We start from the raw sequence: 27054 nt of genomic DNA, 5'->3' as shown, positions 1-27054 counted from the left end.
AAACTGGAGCCTATTATATAGAGTGAATTAAGTCAGAAAGAAAAACAGCAGTACAGTATATTAGTGCATATATATATATGGAATTTAGAAAGATGGTAAGGACAACTCTACGTGAGACAGCAAAAGAGACACAGGTATAAAGAACAGACTTTTGGATTCTGTGGGAGAAGGCGAGGGTGGGATGATTTGAGAGAATAGCACTGAAACATGTATATTACCATATGTGAAACACACGACCAGTCCAGCTCGATGCATGAAACAGGGCTCTCAAAGCTGGTGCACTGGGACAACCCAGAGGGATGGGATGGGGGATGGAGGTGGGAGGGGGTGTTCAGGGCAGGGGGGGACACATGTATACCCGTGACTGATTCATGTCATTGTATGGCAAAAGCCATCACAATATTGTAAAGTAATTAGCCTCCAATTAAAATTGATTAATTAAAAATTTTAAAAACAATAAAATAAAGTGTGTCTCAGACACATGTAGAAGCATATAGACAGCATATAGTTGAGTCTTGCTCTCTTTAAGCCAGTCTGTAAACCTCTGCCTTTTTAAAAATTTGAGAAATTTTTATCTAATTGTATTTTTTATTGAGGTATAATTGACATCTACCACTAGTTTCAGGTGTACAATATAATGATTCAGTATTTGTGTATATTATGAAATGATCACAATAATTCTAGCTAATAATGATTACCATACCTAGTTTCAAAAAAGTTACAACTTTTAAAAGATTTACTTTTTTAACAACTTTCAGGTTTATAATTCAGTATTAATTATAGTCACCATGTTTTACATTTTGTACATGGCTTTTTGTATGTTTACAATTTTAAAAAATTTTATGGAAATGTAGTTGATTTACAGTGTGTTGGTTTCAGGTGTATAGCAGAATGATTCAGTTATATATGTGTGCTTGTATGGATGTGTCCTTTTGTGTATATATATATTCTTTTTTAGATTCTTTTCCATTATAACTTATTACCAAATATTGAGTATAGTTCTCCCTGCTATACAGTAGGTCCTTGTTGGTTATCTATTTTATATAGACTTAACTTATTTTATACTCCTTCCCTGTGGTGGCTCAGACAGTAAAGAATCTGCTTGCAATGCAGGAGACCTGAGTTCGACCCCTGAGTGGGGGAAAATCCCCTGGAGAGGGGAATAGCAACCCACTCCAGTATTCTTGCCTGGGAAATCCAGTTATTTTATAATTGAAAGTTTGTAACTATTGACCCCCTTCACCCTCTGCTTTTTAATCAGTGATTAGTCTGTTCACAGTTAATGTAGTAGTTGATATGGTTGAATTTATGCTAAAAAACCTCTTGATGAAAGTGAAAGAGGAGAGTGAAAAAGTTGGCTTAAAGCTCAACATTCAGAAAACTAAGATCATGGCATCTGGTCCCATCACTTCATGGCAAATAGATGGGGAAACAGTGGAAGCAGTGTCAGACTTTATTTTTGGGGGCTCCAAAATCATTGCAGATGGTGATTGCAGCCATGAAATTAAAAGACGCTTACTCCTTGGAAGGAAAGTTATGACCAACCTAGACAGCATATTAAAAAGCAGAGACATTACATTGCCAACAAAGGTCCATCTAGTCAAGGCTGTGGTTTCTCCATTGGTCATGTATGGATGTGAGAGTTGGACTGTGAAGAAAGCTGAGAACTGAAAAATTGATGCTTTTGAACTGTGATGTTGGAGAAGACTCTTGAGAGTCCTTGGACTGCAAGGAGATCCAACCAGTCCATCCTAAAGGAGATCAGTCCTGAGTGTTTATTGGAAGGACTGATGCTGAAGCTGAAACGCCAATACTTTGGCCACCTCATGAAAAGAGCTGACTCATTTGAAAAGACCCTGATGCTGGGAAAGACTGAGGGCAGGAGGAGAAGGGGACGACAGAGGATGAGATGGCTGGATGGCATCTCTGACTCGATGGTCATGAGTTTGAGTAAACTCCAGGAGTTGGTGATGGACAGGGAGGCCTGGCGTGCTGCGATTCATGGGGTCACAAAGAGTCGGACACGACTGAGCGACTGAACTGATCTGATGCCTATCATGCTGTTTGTTACAGTGTGTCTCCTGTCCTTCATGCTCCTTTGTGCCTCCTTTACTGCCTTCCTTTGTGTTAAGTACTGTTTGGTATACAAATTTTACTTAGCATAGTTATATAGTTAGGATTTGTGTATTAGTGTACAAATTTAGACAATTTTAATTTCTCTGTTGTTATTTTTAGATGGGGTGTGTGTGTGTGTGTGTGTGTGTGTGTGTGTGTGTGTGTGTGTGTGTGTTGCTCTGGGAAATACAATATGAAGGTTTTTTTTTCCAGTATGAAGTTTGAACATATCACAATCTAATTAATACTGAATTAATTCTGATAAAATATAGCAAATTTACTCCACTATAGCTCCATTTTCTCCCACTTCCTTATTATTGTCATCATCAAATGTGTTAGATTTATATCTGTGATCATCTGAGAATACAGTATTGCAATTATTTCTTTAAATAATCTTACTTTTTAAAAATGAAATGATGGAAATAGAAAAAGTGTTGTATTTTGTATACACTGTTTTTTATATGCACCCACAAATTTACCATTTCTGGCATTTTTCTTTTTTTGCTGTGGATTTTAGCTACAGTCTGGTATTATTTCCTTTTATCACAAAGGATGTGTTTTAGTATTTATTCCTAAACAAAACAACAGATTCTGTTTTGTTTATCTGAAAATGTTTCCATTTCTCCTGCATTTGTGAAAAATAAGCTTCACAGGATATAGAATTCTTGACTGACAGTTTTTTCTTGTTAGCACCCTATTGCCTTCTGACTTTCATCGTTTCTGATGAGAAGTGAGAAATGTATCTGCTCATTGTGCTGCTATTCTCCTACATGTGATGACTCATTTTTCTCTTGAAGCTTTCAGTATTCTTTCTTTGTCCTTGGATTTTGAAAATTTCACTGTGTTGTGTCTAGATTTGATGCTCTTTATATTTATCCTATTTGAGGTTTATTGAGTTTCATTGATTAGTAGGATTTAATTTTAAAATTAAATATGGGAGATTTTTGGCCACAGTTTCTTCCAGTTTCTTTTTCTGTTACTTTCTCTCCTTCCCTTTCCATCTCTCATTACAAATATGCTGGTACACTTGATATCTTTCTCCAGCTCTCTGAGGCTGTCTTCATTTACTTCAGTCTTTTGTTCTCTGTGTTCTTCTGATTGGATAATCTCTATCTTGATCTCTCTTTAATAGAGTAGAATCCAAGCTTATTACAATATATTATCTAAAATGTTCCCTGATGCTTTTCTTCATATCGTCTTTTTAACTCTAGAGTTTCTGTTTGGTTCTTTTGTACAGTTTCTGTGAGATTCCTATTAAGTCATTGTCTTTAATTCTCTGAACATATTTTTAAAACCTACTTTTGAAGACTCTGCTAATATATCATCTCTTTCAGTTTCTACCTACTATACTTTTATTCTGGGTAAGAATCACACTTTTTTACTTTATTACATGTCTGGTAATTTTTGGTTGAAAACTAGATATTTTAGATAATGTATTATAGCAAGTCTGTTTTCTATTTGTGTGTGTGTGTGTGTGTGTGTGTGTGTGTGTGTGTGTGTGTGTGTGTGAATTGTTGTATTTCCTTTAGTAACTTGCCCTGGGAGCTCAGACAGTAAAGAATCTGCCTGCAATCCAGGATATCCTGGGTTCAATCCCTGAGTCGGGAAGATCCCCTGGAGAAGGGATGGCAACCCATTCCAGTATTGTTACCTGGAGAATTCCATGGACACACATGGAGTCACAGAGTCAGACATGACTGAGCAACTGACACTTTGTGCAACCACTAATATCTTTGCGCAGTTTTTGTTTGCCCTTTTATTTATTTTTAATAAATAAAGTCATGCAGACTTGGTGGTCAGCAAGTGACTTAGGCAGAGGTTTTACTCAAACCTCTTAATCCAGAAAGGCCTCAGACTAGTCTGTGTGTAGCTGGGTAACACATACAAAGCTGATGTCAGTTTCCAGGTCATCCTTTAGTTTTTGCTCTTTACCAGACTCTCTTGGGTCTTTCCCACCAAATCACATAGTTTTCCACTTAGGCAAAAATTTATGGAGAGTTTATTTCAGTCTTTTTATGGCTTTCTAGTTTACAGGAGCTCCCTCTTAAATTCCTGCCTCTTCTGCCACTCACCTCAGACAGGACTGCATCTTAGGCTTCCAGAGTTGTAGGGTTTTCTTATTCTTTCCTCATTGAGTTCACCACTCTTAGCTAACACAGTCACAGGTTTTTACTCACTGGTCCACAACCAGTCTGCCCCTCTGGCAACAAACAGCACTGTTTCCATGACCAACCACACAGTAGAAAAACTCTCCACCAGTCAAGCTATTGGTGATGGTGGAATGTGAATAGCCTCTTGCAAAAAGGCCACTGAGTTCACCTATCCTTACCTGAAGTTCTAGCAATTTTCTAACAGTGCTCATTTCTTAATTGTTTTCTACATTTAGTCTATTTCCAATACCTTGAAATAGTAGTCTTTGACAGTCTTGTACAGGTTTATACAAGTCTTTTTGCAGAGAAGAATCATCAACCTCTTCATATTGCCATAACTAGAAATTCTAATTCTCTGTTTATTCAACTTTATTGCTCCTATCTTCTATATTCCTGTTTAATTTTCCCTTAATTGGTCAGTCAAAGACTAAAAATGATATTTTAGTCTTCTGCACTTGAGTTTTTAATCAGTTGATCCTTTTAAATAGCTTTGCATTGAACATTTGTGTTCTATTAAAATGATATCATTTTTATGTGTATAAAAATAGACATGAACAGACATGTCCATGAAATAGACATGGACAGAGGAGCCTGGCAGGCTACAGTTCAAGAGTTGGATACAACTAAGCGACTAAGCACAGCACACTGCAAAATGTGTCATTTTGCCTAGTTTAATGTCTTAAATGTTCTTATTTTTTCATTCATCCTTGTTGTTTCCTTGGATTTTCTTCATATTACTTCAAACTGTGAATTTAAGTAATAGTGGCACAAGAATTCATCTATGTGAGGGATCCCCAAGACCACACCCAGGTTTGGTTTGGTGATTCACTAGAAAGACTCAAGTGTGTGTACAAGTGTGCCCAATCGCTCAGTTGTACCTGACTCTTTGCAACCCCATGGACTGTAGCCCACCAGGCTCCTTTGTCCATGGGATTTTCCAGGCAAGAATACTGAGTTGGGTTGCCCTTTCTTCCTCCAGGGCATCTTCGTAACCCAGATATCAAACCTGCGTCTCCCACATCTCCTGTATTGGCAGGTGAATTCTTTACCACCGAGCCACCAGGGAAGCCCCAGAAAAACTCAAGAGTACTTGGCAAATAGTTGTGTTCGTGGCCATGGCTTATCACAGAAAAGGATACGAAGCAAAATAAGCAGAGGGAAAAGTCAGTTCAGTTCAGTGGCTCAGTTGTGTCTGACTCTTTGCAACCCCATGGACTGTAGCACTCCAGGCCTCCCTGTCCATCACCAACTCCTGGAGTTTACTCAAACTCATGTCCATTGAGTTGGTGATGCCATCTAACCATCTCATCCTCTGTCGTCCCCTTCTCCTCCTGCCCTCAATCTTTCCCAGCATTAGAGTCTTTTCAAATGAGTCAGTTCTTTGCATCAGATGGCCAAAGTATTGGTGTTTCAGCTTCAACATCTACCTTCCAGTGAATATTCAGAACTGATATCCTTTAGGGTGGACTGGTTGGATCTCCTTGCAGTCCAAGGGACTCTCAAGAGTCTTCTCCAACACCATAGCTCAAAAGCATCAATTCTTCGGTGCTCAGCTTTCTTTATAGTCCAACTCTCACATTCATACATGACCACTGGAAAAACCATAGCTTTGACTAGACAGACCTTTGTTGGCAAAGAAATGTCTCTGCTTTTTAATATGCTGTCTAGATTGGTTGTAACTTTTCTTCCAAAGAGCAAGTGTCCTTTACTTTCATGGCTGCAATCACCATCTGCAGTGATTTTGGAGCCCAAAAATATAAAGTCTGTCACTGTTTCCACTGTTTCCCCATCTATTTGCCATGAAGTGATGGGACCGGATGTCATGATCTAGGTTTTCTGAATGTTGAGGTTTAAGCCAACTTTTTCACTCTCCTCTTTCACTTTCATCAAGAGGCTCTTTAGTTCTTCACTTTCTGCCATAAGGGTGGTGTCATCTGCATATCTGAGGTTATTGATACTTCTCCCAGCAATCTTGATTCCAGCTTGTGCTTCATCCAGCCCAACATTTCTCATGATGTACTCTGCATATAAGTTAAATAAGCAGGGTGACAATATGCAGCCTTGACGTACTCCTTTCCCTATTTGGAACCAATCTGTTGTTCTGTGTCCAGTTCTAACTATTGCTTCCTGACCTGCATACAGATTTCTCAAGAGGCAGGTCAGGTAGTCTGGTATTCCCATCTCTTTAAGAATTTTCCAAAGTTTGTGGTGGTTCATATAGTCAAAGGCGTTGGCATAGTCAATAAAGCAGAAGTAGATGTTTTTCTGGCGCTCTCTTGCTTTTTCAGTGAATCAAGGGAAAAGTACAAGGGGCCAAAGTCCAGAGGAAAACAGGTGTAAGCTTCTAAGAGTCCCCTCCCTGTGGTGTCACACAAGACTTGGAGTATTCCTTCAGCAGCAAGTTGTAACCACACTTAAGAAATGTTCTCTACCAGGGAAACTCATTACTCAGTGCCCAAGTTTTCTATAGGGGACTGGTTACGTAGGCACCTTTTGCCTGGCATGTGCAAGAATTGGAAATCTGGTAACCACATTGTTTGCACAAACAGTCTGGGCACACTCTCAAAGTTCAGGCTCCCAGAAGCCAACCTTGTAGGTGACCCTTTCTAAGGATAGCAGTTTGAAGCCTAGTAAATCTTTTCTGCATAGCATCCTTGTCTTTTTTTCATTTGAATTATTCCTAGTGCTTCATTTATGAGTATAATGACCAAGTTTCTTTTGTTGACTTTTTTAAAAAGTATTTTCCCCCTAGTTTGGTAGATATATGGTTTCATTCACTTACCAAATTAAGGATCACCATTTATAGTTTTGTTGTTTGTGTCAAAAGTTTTTAAATTATTCTTCTAAACCTAAATACCTTTTTTGGAAACTTTAATAGACAGCAGTACTGTACTTTCTCCACTTTGAAGTACATGCTTGAAGCAGTTCTGTATGTGGTAGTTTTTTGTATCCTAAATACCATAATGCCTTTTTGTTTCTTTTTTCAGCACGATTACGTGGTGTTCATGATGGTCTCTTCACTGGACAAATAGATGCTGTGGATACTCTTAATGCTACTTATAGAGTAACATTTGATAGGGCAGGGCTTGGAACTCATACTATCCCTGACTATGAAGTTCTTGTGAGTATTTATTTCACAGTACATATTTGGTTTATGCGTATAAAATATGTCTTATAGAGTGTTCTTAGTGGTTGTGTGTATGATAGAATCAAATTTCAAGTCACAAAGGAATAGATGTTTAGGGGGTTCCCAGCCCTGCCTCCTGGACTCCTGGAGCAGAACTCTAATTTTCTTCTACATTTTCCAGAGTCTAGCATCCCTCTGCCTTCCCCACATCAAATTATAGTGTGACACAACTGATCACTCTTGACTAAATAGCTATACAACACTTGCACCTGGGGAATAGCTACACAACACTTGGGTTTCAGCTGTTTTTATAAAACAACTGAAACAAGTTGTTTCAGTTTACAAAAACAAGTTGTTTTGTAAAACAACTTTGAAGGTTGAAGTAACATCTTGTAATTTGAAATATAAATTTTTTATATGTTCCTATTTTATCCTCAGAATATAGGAGTTGGATGTTAATAACCTCTACTTTTCATAAGGTGAAACTGAGACATAAGTACATTAGGTAATTTATTCAAGGCTTTCAAGATGGATTCTTGCCAGGTTGAGTCTTGAATCCAGATCTTTTGAACCTCTGATATAGTGCATTAAACTTTGAACCATTATTTCATGATCATGCTTAATTTAGCAATGTAATGAAAATTATATACTTTCCTAACTAGTTAAAATATAAAGAATAAATATAACTCTCTGATAGTTTTTTTAATGAGTAATAAACTTTTTGAAAAAAAAATTGTTTGCCTCTAAGTATTATGGAAACTTAACTCTTTGCATTAATCCCCCTGCCTCTTCCTTCCTTTGTTATAAACTTGCTTTTCAAGGATTGTGAACTTACAATTAAAAATCAAAATTTCTTTATCTCCTTAGTATAAAAATAGAAGACTCTTTTTCTGCTCCATACTTTTAAAAAAGCTGTGACTCTGCTTATTGTAAGAATTTCCTTATCAAACGTACTTTAGAGAGGAGTAGGAGAGAAAGATAATTTGGACTAAATATAGAGCAAGGTATATCAATCTTATTTTTTCATTAAAGGATGAAATTTTTAAACCTCCCATTTTAAAAAGGAAAAATTACTCTTCTGTTGCATTAATGTAATTTCCTTTATGAATCACCAAAACATTTCTCCCTGGCCAGCCTTTAATTACAGTGGGTAATACTCAGATAGTCTTTAACACAGAGACAGCCAAGGGTGGCCATAGATCACTTTCCTTTCTTTCATAGATCACTTTCTTCTGTTTTGTGGATTCAGTATCTTAGTAGCCAAGTAGTATTCATATTCTGATTTAAGTTTTAGCTGTTTGATCTTTGTAGTTAATATATTTTATGATAAATCATAATAAACTAGTGTGCATTTAATGCTAAAATAGAATTTTTGTAAAACTAAAATGATAGTAAAGTTCTTCAAGTTTTGGGGCCTGGTCTCTTTTCCCAAAGAGTAATGAGCCTCATGAGACAATGCCAATTGCTGCCTTTGGACAAAAACAGCGGCCTTCTCGATTTTTTATGACTCCACCACGGTTACATTATACTCCTCCTCTCCAATCACCGATTACAGTAAGTAATGTTTTTTAAATATCACCAGTAATTTAAATGATCATTATGAATGTAAACTATGTTCTTACGAAACATACATTGATTGTAGTAACTTTAGGTGGTGCCCACATTATTTTGAGTTGTCAGATATTAAATAAAAAGCTAATAAAGTAAATAAAATAGTTACTTCAGCTTGGAAATATTTTCCTTTTTATAGGATTTTTAATACAATATTAATTATAATAGAATTTGTTCTTTATTTAAAAATTTTATGAGAGTTCCTACTGTGTAGCACAAAGAACTGTATTCAGTATCCTATGATAAACCATAATGAAATAGAATATTTTAAAAATGTAACATGTGTAGGAATGAATCACTTTGCTGTATAATAGAAGTTAGGACAGTATTATAAATCAACTATACTTCAATAAAATAAAGTTTTAAAAAATTTAAATACTTCATTTTGAAAGGTCAGTGGTTAAATGTTTCCCTTTTATTCCCACAGGATAATGATCCCTTATTAGGACAGTCACCTTGGAGAAGTAAAATTTCTGGCTCTGACACTGAAACGTTAGGTGGTTTTCCAGTAGAATTCCTTATCCAAGTGGTAAGAATTGCTCTGAATATTTTGCTCATTTGTTAAAAAAAAATTCAATATCTTTTGTGTTATTAAATTTGAAAATTTTTCTAGGACCAAATATTTTTACACTTTTTAAATCATTGTGTTTTAAGAACTCTGTTATTTCCAACAAAGCTTGAAAATAAGTTATAACAGCCAAAAAAGACTTAGAGGTCTATTTTTGTTGGGCTTTTCTTGGATTGGGTTCTTATTATTTTACTATGTTAAGGACTCTAGTATAAGTGTTCTAGCATACACTCTATGAAATGAATATTCTAGCTGTTAATAAATTGTATAAATATGAAGGTTTTTATTTAGTAACCTCAGTAATCCTGCCATTATCAGTCACCTCAAAACTTAAGGTATGTTGGCCAACTCTGGTTAGCAGGAACTTTAGTTTTTTTTCTGAGACTACAAATAGCTATTCATTTGCTAAGTACTTAATGATGAGACACAAAGAAATCTAAAGCTAAAGTGAAAATAGCACTTATTATATAGAACAGTTTTCTTGAATAACCTGACTCTTAATATAATGAGCTGTTTGTTTTGAAAATTAGGTTGAATAAATTATTTAGTTTGAATCATAGTCTAATGATGTTTGATTTGTTTCTTTTCCTTTCCTTTTCTTTTTTGAAAATAAATCTGTTTGGCTTGGGATAGATAAAGTCTATATAAATAAAAATGTTTATAACATAAACCATTAAAATATTCAGTGTTACCTTTACAATTAATGTTATTTGAGGAAATGGCTTATCATTTGTATGTATATGTATAGCATTTCTTATTCCTTAGTTATATGTTGTTAATTATCCTTGGAATACAGAATTACACCTTTTGACTTTCAAAGGTAGATATTTTTATATGAAAATTTTTAAATATGAAAAGAGCCAAGGCTTATCATTTCACAACTAGGACACTTGTTTTTTAAAGACATTCTTTCTTTTATTAAATAGCAGAAGTAAAAGCAAAGCTGATAGGTCATATTTGGGCAAGGGGTAGAGGGAGATGGGGAAGGAGGGTGAAGAGGAAGAGGAGTGGAGAGCAAGAGATCCACCAGCAGAGGGAGTCAGAAGCCAAATACTAATACACTACTACTAAAGGATTGATGTTTTTATTGCTGCTTAAATGTTTTGATTGCAGTGCTTAATTTTAACTTCAAAATCTATGTGTCATGCCTAGTTGAAACACTGCTTTCATTATTTTAAGCTTTCTAGCAGGTAAAAATAAAAGCCCTTTTATGTACTGGTCGTTTGTAATATCTAAAGTTTTATGAAACTCAGGTTTGCTCTTGTTGAGGTGTAAGGTACGTTTTTGTCTTTTTCTGTTACTAATTTTTTCTTATGACAAAATAAACATCATTTTTTGCTAGTTTTATAATTCATAGTTCACAATGAATTTTTTTTCTCGGAGTTAGGGATTTTGAGGAATCTAAAAAGACTGACCCTTTCTAAGAGAGGACTAAGTTTTGAAAAGAATGAGAAGGAAACAGCATGATTTTCTATCAAAAACTAACAAGAAACAGAACTGAAAGAGAAACCAAAAATGGGAGAAAGATGTTGCCTTCATCCATCTTTTACTGTTTCTTACTCAATAGAATCTCACAGATTTCCATAAAACCCAACAACTCAAGACAGGAGACCAGTCCAGAGCTCTGGACCTACTAATAAGGGTCAGTGTCAACAAGTATGTAACATATCTTACCAGGCCTTCCCTCTACCTGTATCAACTTAGGTCAGTTGTTTGTTTTATTTTTTAATTATCAAAAATTTAGTACATATAAAAGCAGACAGAGTTGTATAATGTATCTCTCTGAGCCCATTATCTAGCTATAGCAGTTATCAAAAACTCCTGGCCATTTCTATTTCATATATACCCCTACCCTCTTTCTCTCTTTTGAGAAATTAAACATCATATCATTTATCTGTAAATACTTTGTAATGTATCTTTAAGTGGTAAGGGCCCTTTTTTTTAAAGACACATGACTGTAATATTATTATTACATCTAAAAAGTTAATAAAAGCATGTCTTAATATCATCACATATCCAGTCAGCATTCTAGTTGTCTAGTTGGCTCTTAAATATTGGCTCTTCTTTTTTCCCATTAACCTCTTTGTTGCATAAACTGTATTATTTGTCCATAGAGTCTCCCACTGTTTGGATTTTGCTGACTGAATCTTTGTAATAATATGAGTATACTCTTCTGTCTTTGTACTTCATGTAAATTGCTCATTGAATATAAAGGTTTGATTCAGTTTGGGTTTTTTATTTGATTGATATAGTTGTTTTTATATGACTACTTTTATGCATACTTTTGTATTCTGCTAGGATGTGTGGTAATAGTGCTCAGCCATGTGCGACTCTTTGTGACCCCATGGACTATAGCCCACCAGGCTCCTCTGTCCATGGAACTTCCCAGGCAGGAATACTGGAGTGGGTTGTCATTTCCTACTCCAGGGGATCTTCCCGAAGCAGAAATCAAGCACACATCTCTTGTGTCTCCTGCATTGGCAGGTGGTTTCTTTACCACTAGCTGCACCTGGAAAGCCCTGATAGGATACCCCTATTTTTTTTTTTAATCTTTTTTAATATAATGTTAGCTGCTACAAATTATCAATGCCTTGATCCATTCATTCATTAGGATTGCAAAATGGTGCCATTCTTGTTCTTTGTTTATTAGCTGAAATCGTTCTGAGAGGAAAAACTCCCCCAAGTCTATTATTTGGTTACCTAATGGCATAGTTTGTATAGGAAAGACAGAATAAATGGTTGATTTTTTTACTTTGTTTTCCAGTTGATGAGTTTGGTTACTAATGTTCTCCAACAGTGGTTAATTTTGTTTAAGTATCAGCCTGAATGCATGAATTTTAATATATTTGTGCTTCAATTAATTATATTTGTTATTCTGATTGGTCCACACGTTGTTCCAGTGAAAGCTTATTCGGGTTGACTTCTTATTCGTTTTGATGTACCTTCTTACAGTAGATTTTAAAATATCTTCCTCTCAGCCAGTCAGATTTCTAAAATAGTGTCCGTGCTATATTTATATTGAAACACATCTGCTAAAATATCTTAGTGGAAACCTACAAGTTTGATGTCTACCTGGTATATTTAAGTGCCTCTCTTTATTCCAAAACATCTCTTTTTCATTGTCTGTAGACCAGACTATCAAAAATTCTCATGATTAAAAAGGAACATATCAAGAAATTAAGGGAAATGAACACAGAAGCAGAAAAACTGGTAAGGATATTTTTTTGTTTACTTGTCTCATTTTCAGATAATGGGGGCTTCTATATTTAAGGGTGGAATATATTTTATGAAAAAACCTAGAGATAACTGTTATATTAAAATCCTGATTTACTCTCACTGTGTTTTATTAAACTGAACACATGCTCAATTAGCAATACAGTACTATTCATTACCCTAGACCTCCTTTATGTCATTGAATAGGATTAATGGATATATATTAGATTCTTAGACAGTTTGTATGAGTGTAGAATTCCTAGCATTGTTGCTTCTGACTAAGGAAATCATATTAGCAGAGGTTATTCAAAGTGGTTCAGAATAAATAAATCAGGAAATATGTAGGCTGGTATCTTCAGGTTATCTTGACAATACTTATATCCTATTTTATCAATCTAATGAGTACAAAATATAAGAGTTAATTTAATTCATAGGAGATAATTATCAGAATTTTTTAAGATGTAGAAAATATTCACTAAGAAAGTTTTTTAATCATACTGAAAGTCATAGTTATGATTTTATAGGATGGTGAATCGTTTTTTTCTCAAATACCATCTCCAACTGATTAGAAATGGTTGCTAGAAAGTATGAAAGAAAAGGAGAGCTCAGTGACTAGACTTGGAGGCAAAGGGCTTTAGCTAATTACCGGAGTCTGTCATGAGTACAAGAATAGGGAGTTGTCATTACATTAATCACCTCTTGCATGGAATGGTGTGAGGGGTAGGTGTGAATAAGCAGCTGGACAAGTAGATACAGAACTGAATGAGGAACAGTCTTCTTGTAGGTGTTTTTTTTAACCTGAACATGACTTTGAATTATCCAATTCAAGCCCATCATTTTTATGGAATTGAGAACTGAAGACCAAAGATGTCAAGGGATTTTGACCTAAGATTTTGCTGCTATTTAGTAGTACAGATACCAGAACAGGCTTCTTGGTCCCAGTTTAACTCATGTGGGCATGTTATAAAATCAGTGCTGTCAGATACGCAGACTATCAAAGATCGAAAAAAATTAGCCATAACATATTGCTATTGTATATCCTAAACATAATAATATTAATGTGCTTGCTTCTTTGCTACTGGACTCTAATTCTTATCTTGGTTTCCATTAGTTCTACTTCTGCCCTTTATACTATGGTTTTTCAATGTTCCCCGACTGCATTTTCTCTGATCATCTTATCATCTTTTCCATCTTGAAAAAAGTGTTAAGTTCCTCAGTTGTGTCCGACTGTTTGTGGCCCCATGAACTGTAGCTCACCAGGCTCCTCTGTCCGTAGAATTCTCCGGGCAAGAATACTGGAGTGGGTTGCCATTCCCTTCTCCAGAAGATCTTACCAACCCAGGAATCGAACCTGGGTCTCCTGCATTACAGGAAGATCCTTTACCGTCTGAGCCACTAGGGAAACCATTTCATCTTCATTCATAATCAAATGATTTTACTTTCACACCACTAGCTAGGACTTTTCCCTGTAGCTGGGTTTCACACCTTAAAGTATTAGATTTGACTCAGCCAAATTAATGTTACTTACTTTAAAATAAAGGCCTATTTTGATATCGGCTTGGCTTCTTGGCGTGTGGGAACTCTGCAGAAATCTGATTTTCTTGATAGACTTTATAATTTTATTTATGATTAGAAATAATTTCCATTATAAAAATTCAAATATTGTGAAACTAGTATATGGTATAAATATGTTTTTATGCTTAGCATATGGATTTCTTCTTCCATGCATTTACTTTCATATTTTGTTTTGTTTTTTGAAGTACAGTTGATTTATCGTATTGTCTTAGTTTCAGGTATACAGCATACTGATTTAGTGCTTTTGTCAGATTATATTCCATGATAGGTTGTAAGATACTGGGTATAATTCCAAGTGTTATTAAGTATATTCTTGTTGCTTATCTACTTTGTATGTAGTAGTTTATATCTGTTAATCAATCCCATACCCCTAATTTATCCCTCCCTATTTTCCTCTCTCCTTTGTAACCACTGGTTTGTTTTCTGTATCTGTGAGTCTCTTTCTTTCTGTATACACATTCATTTGCATTGCTTTTTAGATTCCACATATAAGTGATATCATATAAGTGATATCATGCAATATTTTCCTTCCTCTGTCTGACTTATTTCACTAAGCATAATATTCTCTAGGTCTGTCCACATTGCTGCTAATGGTTTTATTTCATTCTTTTTTATGACTAAGTAATACTTCATTTGTGTGTGTGTGTGTGTGTGTGTGCATGCGCACGTGCACGTATGTGCATGCGTGTGTGCCGTGTCTTCATAAACCAATATGTTGCTAGCCACTTGGGTTGTTTCCATTGTCTTGGCTATTTTAAATTGTGCTGCTATGAATATTGGGATGCATGTATCCTTTTGAATCAGTGTTTTCATTTTTTCTGGATATATACTCAGAAGTGAAATTGCTGGATCCTATATACGGTAGTTCTATTTTTAGCTTTTTGAGGAACCTCCATATTGCTTTTGGTACTGACTATACCAGTTTACATTCCCAGCCATGTACAAGGGTTCCCTTTTCTCCACACCCTGACATTTGTTTTCTATAGACTTTTGATTATAGCCATTTAGACTGGTATGATGTGATACCTAATTGTGGTTTTCGTTTGCATTTCACTAATAATTGGTGATGTTGAGCATCTTTTCGTGTGCCTTTTAGCCATCTGCATGTCCTTTTTGGAGAAGTGTCTATTCAAGTTTTTTGCCCATTTTTGGATTGAATTGTTTGTTTGGTTTATTAGAGTTCTATGAGCTGTTTATGTGTTTTGGATATGAACCCCCTTGTCAGCCTCAACATTTGCAAATATTTCCTCCCATTTCACAGTTTTTTTCTTTTGTTGATAGTTTCCTTAGCTATGCAGAAGTTTTAAGTTTAATTAGGCCCCATTTGTTTATTTTTGCTTTTATTTATTTTGCCTTAGGAGACTGATCCAAGAAAATATTGCTACCAGTTTCTGTCAAAGAGTATTCTGCCTCTGTCCTAAGAATGTTATGGTTTCGGGGCTTACATTTAGGTCTTTAAACCATTTTGAAGGGGTTTTTGATTTGGTTTGGTTTGTTTTTTTGTATAGAAAGTGGCAGGGTCAAATGTATGAGCATTTTAAAGATTTAATTGTACTCGTAACTTAAGATGGTAGGCTGGGTAAGATGGTAGGCTGGACATGTGTTTTCTTCTTGTCCCTTAAAATTTCCACATAAAATAAATACGAAAAAAAAGTAAATAGAATATATGGAAACAGATTGTTTAACAATGTACGAAAGGATTTTTTTTTTCCTGATGTGTTGGATGAAATTAAAACCTTGGCTGAAAGAGGCTGTATGTTGGAACCCTGAAGAGACTCCAGGCCAAGAGTTGCAAATATGATAGAGGAATGCAGAAGTGAGATGCTATACTTTAAAAGGAATTGATTTAATGTCTGTTTCCACATTCCTGATATTCATCCGAGTGACAGAATGTAAATGTGGCTTTTACCCAAGTTAAAGTAGAGAAAGAAACTGACACTGCTCTAAAGAATATGAACATACTGCTTGGGAAAAGTTAATGTGCTTCTGCTTAATGGTAGGCTAGATAATTTGGATTAGTCTTCCTAATCCAAATAGTTAAGAATAGCTATTTCCTCTGGAATAAAATGTAAAAACAAGCCAAAGTCACTGGAGCATTAATAAGATATTTAAGAATTTTAGGGATAGGATCTAGGAAAAGAATTAAACTCAGAAGGAGGATTCTGGTAGATAGGATTCCTTTTTCCTTAGGGGCTTATGCAAATTTCAGGAAAGGTGGCTGAAAACCAAGTGAAGTTCTCAAAGGGCTTACAGGAGTGGGGAGGACAAAAATTAGAGTCCAGAGAACCAGCAGGGGCTGAGAGAAATTGGCAAATTCCTTCCATATTCTGGATTGGAAACCAAAAAGGCTACGTTGGCCCAGCTTCAGATTATTTTATCTCTGAAATTGAACTAAATTGATTATGGAGTTTCCCAGGCGGCGCTAGTGGTAAAGAGCCGTAAGAGATGCGTGCTCCATCCCTGGGTTGGGAAGATCCTCTGGAGGAGGGCATGGCAACCCACTCCAGTATTCTTGCCCAGAGAATCCCATGGACAGAGGAGACTGGCGGGCTACTGTCCACTAGGTCTCAAAGAGTCAGATACAACTAAAGTGACTTAACACACACAGGCCCCAAGCAGCCATCCAGAAGTAAGTAGTCCTCTTAGAGGAATATGATATCATACTAGACCTGAAATTATTTCTACAGTTATTAACATACAGTGTCTAATACTCAATTTTAAATCCCAGAAACAGTAGGAGACATGATAACACTAACGAAAAACACAAGAAAATATGAACAGAGGGCAGATTAAAGAGAATGTTATTTTTAGACATATATTTTGAATACTTATTTTGTTTAACAAGATGAGACAAAACAGAATTTTAGAAGAGAACTAGATAAAACAACTAAAATGATCTAATGAAAACTCAGGAAATAAACTATAGTAATCAAAATTAAGAATTCAATTGGTAGATATAACACAGCAAATTAGGAACAGCTGAAGAGATAGCTAGTGCTTGAGAACAGATCAGAATAAAATATCCAGAATTAAGCATGGAAAGATGGATAGAAAGTACAGAAGAGAGGAATAAGATAAATAAGGGATATAGTGAGGAGTCTAACATGTCTAATAGGGTAGCAAAAGGAGAAGAGAAAGAAAAATGAGACAAAAGGAGAATTTCTGAGAGATAACTGAGAATTTTTCAGAACTCTCAAAATTCAATAGGCTACAAATTCAAGACCCCCATAAATCATAAGGTAGATAAAAAGATAATGACTCCAAAACACATCATAGTAAAACTGCTGAAAGCTAAACACAAAGTGGGAGGTATTTAAAGTACCCAGAATAGGATGGAGATGGGAAGTACTTTCAAAAAAGTAACAGTTTGTTTAACAGCTGACTTCTCCACAGAAACACAGAGGACATAAGAGAATGGAATGACATCTTTATAGGGCTGAAACAAAATTACTGCCAACCTAGATTTTATATCCAGTGAAAATTTCATAAGGGTAAAGTTAATACAAGGACATTTGCAGGCAAGTTATAGAATTCGTTACCAGAATACCTATACTAAAGGAAATAATACAGGTTTTGTTCAAGCCGCGGAGGGGGGGAACAGGACTTGTTTAAGACACTTAAAGTTTTAAAAAGGAATGAAAAACAACAAAAAGAATGACTATGTACGTTAGTCTAAGTGTCACCGTATAAAATAATAAAATTGTATTTTGTGGCATTTAAAATATAAAGGTTTAAAAATACAGTCTGACATTTGTTTGTTGGTTAGGGTAAGGAGTGTGTATTCCACATAGATTTTGAAAAATGAAGAATGTACAGTTTATTCTCTGCTGCTGATGCTAAGTCACTTTAGTCGTGTCTGACTCAGTGCGACCGCATAGATGGCAGCCCACCAGGCTCCCCTGTCCCTTGGATTCTCCAGTTAAGAACACTGGAGTGGGTTGCCATTTCCTTCTCCAATGCATGAAAGTGAAAAGTGAAAGTGAGGTCGCTCAGACTCTTAGCGACCCCATGGGCTGCAGCCTACCAGGCTCCTCCATCCATGGGATTTTCCAGGCGAGAGTACTGGAGTGGGGTGCCATTGCCTTCTCTGTTACTCTCTAAGGCACCTATTAAAATAATGGTAAAATATTAATAACTACCAAGCTTATCAGGGGGAGCTACATGAGGGAATGGAGCAATTAAGTGTTCATTCAGTCCAGGAGAAGGCAACAAAGGAAAGAAAAAAATGACACCAAACAAGTGGGACACAGAAGGAAAATAGTAAGATGGTAGATTTAAATCTAAACATATTGATAAATATCATTGAGTATAAGTGAACTAAATTTCTTGATTAAAAAACAAAGATTGCCAGACTGGATGAAAAATAAAACCCAGTTCCTACCATATGATTCAGCAGTTCTACTCCTGGGTATATATTTGAAGAAAACAGAAACACTAATTCAAAAAGATACATGCATTTCAATGTTCATTGCAGCGTTATTTACAGTAGCCAAGATATGGAAGCAACCTAAGTGTCCATCAGCAGATGAGTGGATAAAGAAGATGTAGTCTGTATATATGTGTGTATGCGTATATATACACATGCATGCATACATGCACACATATACACACACAGTGGAATATTACTCATCCATAAAAACAGAAATGCTGCTGTTTACAATAACATGGATCAACCTAGAGGGTATTATGCTTAGTGAAAGAAGTCAAACAGAGAAAGATGAATACTACTCTGTGTTATTACTTAAATGTGGAATCTAGAAAATAAACATGGATATAACAAAACAGAAACAGACTCACAGATAAAAAGAACTCTTGGTTACCAGTGGGAAAAGGGTAGGGGAGATGGGCAAGACAGAGGTAGGGGATTGAGAGTTAGTGTATAAAACAAATAAGCAACAAAGATACTACACAAAGAAATTATTTGTACTACACAAGGAAATTTAGCCATTATTTTATAATTTTAAATGAAGTATAATCTATAAAAAAATATTGAATCACTGTGTTGTGTACTTGAAACTAATATATTAGTTTAAATAGTTGTAAATCAGCTACAACTTTAAAAAAAAATCCAACTGTATGATTCTTTTTTTTTTTCCCAACTGTATGATTCTTGAAAGAGACACATTTAATATAAAAGAATCCAGGATAAAATTGTTAATGTATAAAAAGATAAACAATATAATTATTTATTTTTTTATGGCTTTGCTAGGTCTTTGTTGCTATGCGGGCTATTCTCTAGTTGTGGTGCACAGATTTCTCATTGCAGTGGCTTCTTGTTGCAGAGCAGGGCCCTAGGGTGGATGGGCTCAGTAGCTGTGGCACATGGGCCTAGTTGCCCAGTGGCATGTGGGATCATCCCAGATTAGGGATCAAATCCATGTATCCTGCATTAGCAGGTGGATTCTTTACCATTGAGCCAGCAGGGAAACCCCAGCAATACAAATTTTAAAATAACAACAGAAAAGCATGTAACTGTATTAGTATCTGATAATGAAATGTAAGGCAACAGATATTACTGGTATTACTGGATATAGAGAGTTATGCTTTCTAATGAAGAAAAGTTTAATTCACCGTATCTTACTTGGATGTAAAGAGGTGTGATTCTTAATGATGAAAGGTATAATTTCAAAATAATAACTTGAAATTTTTATGTACTTAATAACATAGCATCCAAATATATAAAGCAAAAATTGGCAAAACTCAAAGGAAAAATACAAATCCACTGTTGAAGCAACACAGTTTTCATAGCCCTCTTAGTAACCAATAAAACAAGTAGTCAAAAATCAATTAGAGGGCTTCCCTGATGGCTCAGTGGTAAAGGAACCACCTGCCACTGCAGGAGACAGGGGTTCAATCCCTAGTCCAGGAAGATCCCACATGCCGCAGAGCAACTAAGCCTGTGCCCCCCAGCCACTGAGCCTGTTCTCTGGAGCCCAGGAGCTGCAACTACTGAAGCCTGCCTGCGTGCCCTAGAGCCTGTGTTCTGTAACAAGAGAAGCCCATGCACTGCAGTTCTCTTTTACCACTAGAGAAAAAGCCTGTGTAGCAGTGAAGACCCAGAGCGGTCAAAACTAAATTAATTAATTAATTAATTGTTTTAAAAAATCAGAATATATACTTGAAAAACAGTTAACAAATGATTTCATTAGCATATGGAGACAGTTACACCTGTCAACTGTAGGATACCTACTATTTTCAAGCCTGCGTGGAATATTTACAAAAGTTAATTATACTCTGGTCTTAGATTTCAACAAATTGCAAAATGATTAAAACTCTCCAAAGTAAGTTCTCTGACCACAGTATACAGATAAACTTAGACATTAATAACTAAAGGATCAGTTCTGTTGCTCAGTCGTGGCTGACTCTTTGCGACCCTATGGACTGCAGCACACCAGGCTTCCCTGTCCATCACCAACTCCCAGAGCTTGCTCAGGCTCCTATCCATCGAGTTGGTGATGCCATCCAATCATCTCGTCTTCTGTCGTCCCCTTCTCCTCCTGCCTTCAGTCTTTCCCAGCATCAGGGTCTTTTCTAATGAGTCAGTTCTTAACTAAAAGATACCAAGAATAAAACTCATGCTTGAAAATTAAAGAATATAATGCTAAATAAACCATAGACCAAAGAATGAGTTGTCAGAGAATAGAAAATGTTTTTAATTTAGTAGTATTTAAAATTATATACATCAAAATGTTGTTATGCAGCCATGCCTATTTTAGAATAAAAGACATGTTTAAACTGAAGATGGACTGAAAAAAATTAGTAAGTTGCATCTATCTCAGTAAGTTAGAATGAGAACAACAGATTAAATCCAGAGAGAAAAGTAATGAAAACAAATCTAAAATAGAGATGATCAACAGAGTAAAAGTTTTGCCCTTTGAAAGACCTAATAAAATTGATAACCCTGAAAATGTTAATCAGGAAAGATACAAATTACTGCTGTTAAGAAAGAGGGTGGTCCAGTGGTGGGGAGTCATCCTGCCAAGGCAGGAGGCACGAGTTCTGTCCCTGGCCTGTGCGCCACAACTACAAAGCCTGCAGTCTAGAGCCTGAGAGCAGCGCAGTGAGAAGCCCAGGAACCACAACACAGAGTAGCCCCAGCTCGGAAAAGCCCACAGGCAGCAGTTAAGGGCCAGCGCAGCCATAAAAAGAAAGAAAGAGGGAACGTCGCTATAAAACCTCCAGACATGAAAAAGATCTTGAGAGGATACTGTGGGATTGAGTTTTGTGTGCTTCAGATTCATAAATTGGTGCCCTAAGCCACAGTGTAACTGTATTTAGAGAGAGGGCCTTTAAGGAGATAATTTAGGTTAAATGAGGCAACAGGGTTGGGGCCCAAATCAGTAAGACTGGTGTCCTTACAAGAAGAGGAAGAGACCCCAAGGGATCTCTCCATGTATGCACAGAAGAAGGCCATCTGAGGATACAATGAGAAGGCAGCTATCTGCAAGCCAGATAAAGTTCTAAAGTTCTGTTCAGAAACCATCCCTGACAGCACCTTGATCTTGAACTTACAACCTTCATAACTACAAAAAAAATTTATTGCTATTTTTTAAGCCACCCAGTCACGGTATCCTGTTTTAGCATCCTGAGCGGACTAATACAGTTTATTAACAGCTTCCTGTAAATATGTTTGGAAATTGAAACTTCCAACTTGAAGGAGGCAAGTTCTTAGAAAAATACTTGTCAACACTGATATGGAAAGAAAGTCTGAATAGTCCCATCACTGCCTTATAAATGAACCTATAATGTAAAACTTGACCACAAAGAACCTACACCACCAGATGAATTCTTCCATACCAGTGAATTCAACTAAATATTTACCATTACCATCACCTTGCAAAAACTTTTTTTAGAGAATAGGAGAAAAACTAGGAACAGTTTCCAATTCCTTTTTGTAATTCTTGAATAAATTGATATTAAAACCTAACAAAGATATTACAAAAGAGAGTAACTACTAGCCAATCTCATTTATGAATATAGGTGAAAGAATCCTAAGCAAAGTATTAACAAATGAGGATATTTAAAAGGTACATCATGCCAGCCACTAGATTTATTCCAGAAATGCAAGGATAGTTTAACATTCAGAAATAAGTAAGTGGAATCTCGACCACTGAAGATGATGATAGTCTCCACGGACAGATTATGAAAATAGAATATAAAACATGGAAGTTAAAATGACCTAAATATCCAGAAGCTCCTTCATTAGGTAGATTTACAAGAAAATATGAAGAGTATTTCTAATGGGGTGGCAGATTCACAGAACATACTAATGTTAAGCAAAATGTCAGAATTCATATTAGCTTTAAAACATTATTTCAGATTCTTTTCCTGTTTAAGTTGTTGTATAATATTGAGCAGAGTTCACTGTGCCATATAGTAGGTCCTTATTGGTTATCTATTTTAATTATAGCAGTGTATACATGTCAATCCAAAAAAATAGATGCATGTATATGTATAACTGAACCACTTTCCTGCACACAGGAAACTATCACAACCAACTGTATATACTGTTAACCAGCTGTACTCCAATATAAGATAAAAGGGTAAAAGATAAAAAAGAACTAGGAAATCTAATGCTGTCCAAAGAAAATATGAAACTTCCACAGGCATTTATATAAGAAATAGCAGTTGATTTTAGGGGATATCTAGCTTACTGTTTTGGTTATTACAGTGCAAAAAACTCAAACATTTAATAAAGTTATTCCAGCTGGTAAACATAACATGTTAATTTGTTGGTAATAAAATATTTAAAGCATGTATACTCATGATGTTTTCAGACAACAGGAGGACAATGTGCCACTCTTTTTCTTTTCTCATATCAAGGAGTGTCATTTAAACATAAACCTGGAATTCAGTTTTATAGGGTAAGATCAAAGTATGAAGTATCAGACTGCTTTAGAATTAAACCTGGAATTCAGTTTTATAGGGTAAGATCAAAGTATGAAGTATCAGACTGCTTTATAATAAAACTGTTCCCCAAAGAAGAAAAAGCATAAATCTCATGCTTGCCTGGCGAAAGAGTTGAAATTTAGATTGTTCAGTGTAGCAGGTAAAATGAATGCTATTGCAAATCCTGTTGATTTTTGAAGAGTTGCTAACTGCTAGTAGTATAAAAAGTATTTTCAAGGTTATTTGATCCTTGTACTCATTAAAAACAAATGGTGGAGAGGGATGGATTTCTATTCACAGTAGCTCCTGTGTATAACATGTAACATGCATGGTAATTGTTTGGTCTTAACCTTTGTTTAATACATTTTGGAGAAGGAAATGGCAACCCACTCCAGTATTCTTGCCTGGAGAATCCCATGGACAGAGGAGCTTGGTAGGCCACAGTCCACAGGGTTGCAAAGAGTTGGACACGACTGAGTGACTTCACTTTCACTTTCACCCTTAAATTTAAGTGGAATCATCAAAAAGGAAATAGTATAGTATATGATGGCTCAGATGGTAAGGAATCCACCTGCAATGCAGGAGACCCAGGTTTGATCCCTGGGTCGGAAAGATCCCCTGGAGAAGGCAACCCACTCCAGTTTTCTTGCCTGGAGAATCCCATGGACAGAGGAGCCTGGTGGGCTATAATCCCAGGGGTCGCAAAGAATCGGACATGACTGAGCGACTAACACTTCATATGTGATTTGAGATTAGTTTTAAAAAGTAAATAATACGTGAGAATTATCTTCAGAGACTGTACCATTTCTATTATATTGATATAAGTATAGTGCCTTATAGAGGTAGTAAAAATCAAATTATATCCATTAGTCGTAACATACCTATTATTTATTCTGTTTCGTATATCACTTGTGAATTGAAATTTTGTAGAATATTTTAGGGACAAATACAAATTATTCAGTTAGTTTAATTCCTCCTTTACAGAAGGAAGAATCCTAGGTATTATAAGGAGATTTTATTTTTAATATATCCAGAAATGTTATTTTTTTAAAACCTTCAGAGGTATAACAGTTCTTTCATTTTTATGGATTACAGATTTTCTTGGTATGCATTTTTTCCCAATTTTCTGTGATACATCAGGTTAGTGACATTGAACTAATTTAATGTTTATGTTAAACCCAAATGATTTTCTCACCGAGTGGTTTTATGGAGAAAAGGAAAGATATACCCATTTGAATGCAGAGTTCCAAAGAATACCAAAGAGAGATAAGAAAGCCTTCCTCAGCAATCAGTGCAAAGAAAGAGAGGAAGACAATAGAATGGGAAAGACTAGAGATCTCTTCAAGGAAATTAGAGATACCAAGGGAACATTTCATTCAAGGATGGGCACAATAAAGGACAGAAATGATATGGACCTAACAGAAGCACAAGATACTAAGAAGAGGTGGCAAGAATACACAGAAGAGCTATACAAAAAAGATCTTCATGACCCAGATAAGCACGATGGTGTAATCACTCACCTAGAGCCAGACATCCTGGAATGCAAAGTCAAGTGGGCCTTAGGAAGCATCACTGCAAACAAAACTAGTGGAGGTGATGGAATTCCAGTTGAGCTCTTTCAAACCCTAAAAGATGATGCTGTGAAAATGTTGCACTCAATATGCCAACAAATTTGGAAAATTCAGCAGTGGCCACAGGACTGGAAAAGGTCAGTTTTCATTCCAGTCCCAAAGAAGGGCAATGCCAAAGAATGTTCAAACTACTGCACAATTGCACTCATCTCACACGCTAGTAGAGTAATGCTTAAAATTCTCCAAGCCAACAACTGTTGAATTCTACAATTCAATTCTACAATTCAACAGTACTTGAACCGTCAACTTCCAGATGTTCAAGTTAAATATAGAAAACGCAGAGGAACCAGAGATCAAATTGCCAACATCCATTGGATCATAGAAAAAGCAAGAGAATTCCAGAAAAACATCTACTTCTGCTTTATTGACTATGCCAAAGCCTTTGACTATGTAGGTCACAACAAAATGTGGAAAATTCTTAAAGAGATGGAAATACCAGACCACCTTACCCACCTCCTGAGAAATCTGTATGCAGGTCAAGAAGCAACAGTTAGAACCAGACGAGGAACAACAGAGTGCTTCCAAGTTGGGAAAGGAGTACGTCAGGGCTGTATATTGTCACCCTACCTATTTAACTTCTGTGCAGAGTACATCATGTGAAATATTGGGCTGGATGAAGCACAAGCTGGAATCAAGATTGTGGGGAGAAGTTATCAATAACCTCAGATACGCAGATGACACCACCCTTACGGCAGAAAGTGAAGAAGAACTAAAGAGCCTCTTGATGAAAGTGAAAGAGGAGAGTGAAAAAGTTGGCTTAAAAGTCAACATTCAGAAAACAAAAATCATGGCATCCAGTCCCATCACTCCATGGCAAATAGATGGAGAAACAATGGAAGCAGTGACAGATTTTTTTTTTTCTTGGGCTCCAAAATCACTGTAGATTTTGCGATGATTTCCACTCCTTGGAAGAAAAGCTATGATCAACCTAGACAGCTTATTAAAAAGCAGAGATATTTCTTTGCCAACAAAGGTCTGTCTAGTCAAAGCTATGGTTTTTCCAGTTGTCATGTATGGATGTGAGAGTTGGACTATAAAGAAAGCTGAGTGCCAGAGAATTGATGCTTTTGAACTGTGGTGTTGGAGAAGACTCTTGAGTCCCTTGGACTGCAAGGAGATCCAACCAGTCCATCCTAAAGGAGATCAGCCCTGAGTATTCATTGGAAGGACTGATGCTGAAGCTGAAACTCCAATACTTTGGCCATCTGATGTGAAGAATTGACTCATACGAAGAGAAAGACCCTGATGCTGGGAAAGATTGAAGGCAGGAGAAGGTGATGACAGAGAATGAAATGTTTGAGTGGCATCACCAACTCGACAGACATGAGTTTGAGCAAGCTCCGGGAGTTGGTGATGGACACAGAAGCCTGGCATGCTGCAGTCCGTGGGGTCGCAAAGAGTTGGATATGACTGAGCGACTGAACTGATCCCTACCCAGTCTCTGCTCTAATAAATGTGTAATTTTATTTAATCAGTATAACTTAATTTTGAAGCTGAGAGCTAATTTCTATTCTGTTTTTACCAAAATGACCTGAGTAGTTCACTATATTGCACTTCAAAAGACTGGACATATTACTTTGCCCAAAGTATATATATTTTTTCTTTTTAACTTTTTATTTTATATTGGAGTATAGTTGATTAACAGTGTTGGGAGAGTTCCAGATATATAGCAAAGTGATTTAACTATACATATACATGTGTCTATTTTTTTCAAATTCTTTTCTCATTTAGATTGTTACATCATATTGAGCAGAGTCCCCTCTGGTATACAGTAGGCCCTTGTTAGTTATGCATTTTTAATATAGCAGTGTGTATATGTCAGTCCCAAACTCCCTAACTATCCCTTCCCCTCACCCTTCTCCTCTGGTAACCGTAAGTTCTATTCTCTTAACTCTGTGAGTCTTTCTGTTTTGTAAATCAGTTCATTTGTATCATTTCTTTTTAGATTCCTCATATAAGCTATATCATACAATATTTCTGTTTCTCTGTATGATCATCTCTGGGTCCATCCATGTTGCTGCAAATGGCATTATTTTGTTCTTTTTAATGGCTGAGTAATATTCCATTGTAAATATATACCATATTTTCTTTCTCCATTCTTCTGTCCATTGCTGTTTAGGTTGCTTTCATGTCTTAGCTGTGGTGAACAGTGCCGCACCAAATACTGGGGTGCAA

General features: G+C 36.1%; 1 protein-coding gene across 2 annotated transcripts in view; it reads left to right on the top strand.

Moving 5' to 3' along the window:
• LIN9 (lin-9 DREAM MuvB core complex component) overlaps window positions 1–27054 on the top strand; it is an 83623-nt gene that overhangs the window by 43748 nt on the left and 12821 nt on the right. Inside the window, exons 8-12 of one of the 2 annotated variants that reach the window (XM_065936750.1) lie at window positions 7253–7386; window positions 8827–8946; window positions 9431–9532; window positions 11139–11213; window positions 12701–12781. In XM_065936750.1, the coding sequence (XP_065792822.1) occupies window positions 7253–7386; window positions 8827–8946; window positions 9431–9532; window positions 11139–11213; window positions 12701–12781 (512 nt within the window). The remainder of the gene's footprint in view (window positions 1–7252; window positions 7387–8826; window positions 8947–9430; window positions 9533–11138; window positions 11214–12700; window positions 12782–27054) is intronic. The other variant, XM_065936751.1, reaches the window with a different exon arrangement.

The sequence above is a fragment of the Muntiacus reevesi genome, chromosome 5, assembly GCF_963930625.1.
Source record: "Muntiacus reevesi chromosome 5, mMunRee1.1, whole genome shotgun sequence".
Classification (NCBI taxonomy): domain Eukaryota; kingdom Metazoa; phylum Chordata; class Mammalia; order Artiodactyla; family Cervidae; genus Muntiacus; species Muntiacus reevesi.
Note: the sequence above shows the minus strand (reverse complement) of the source record. Positions and strands in the feature narration are given on the sequence as shown.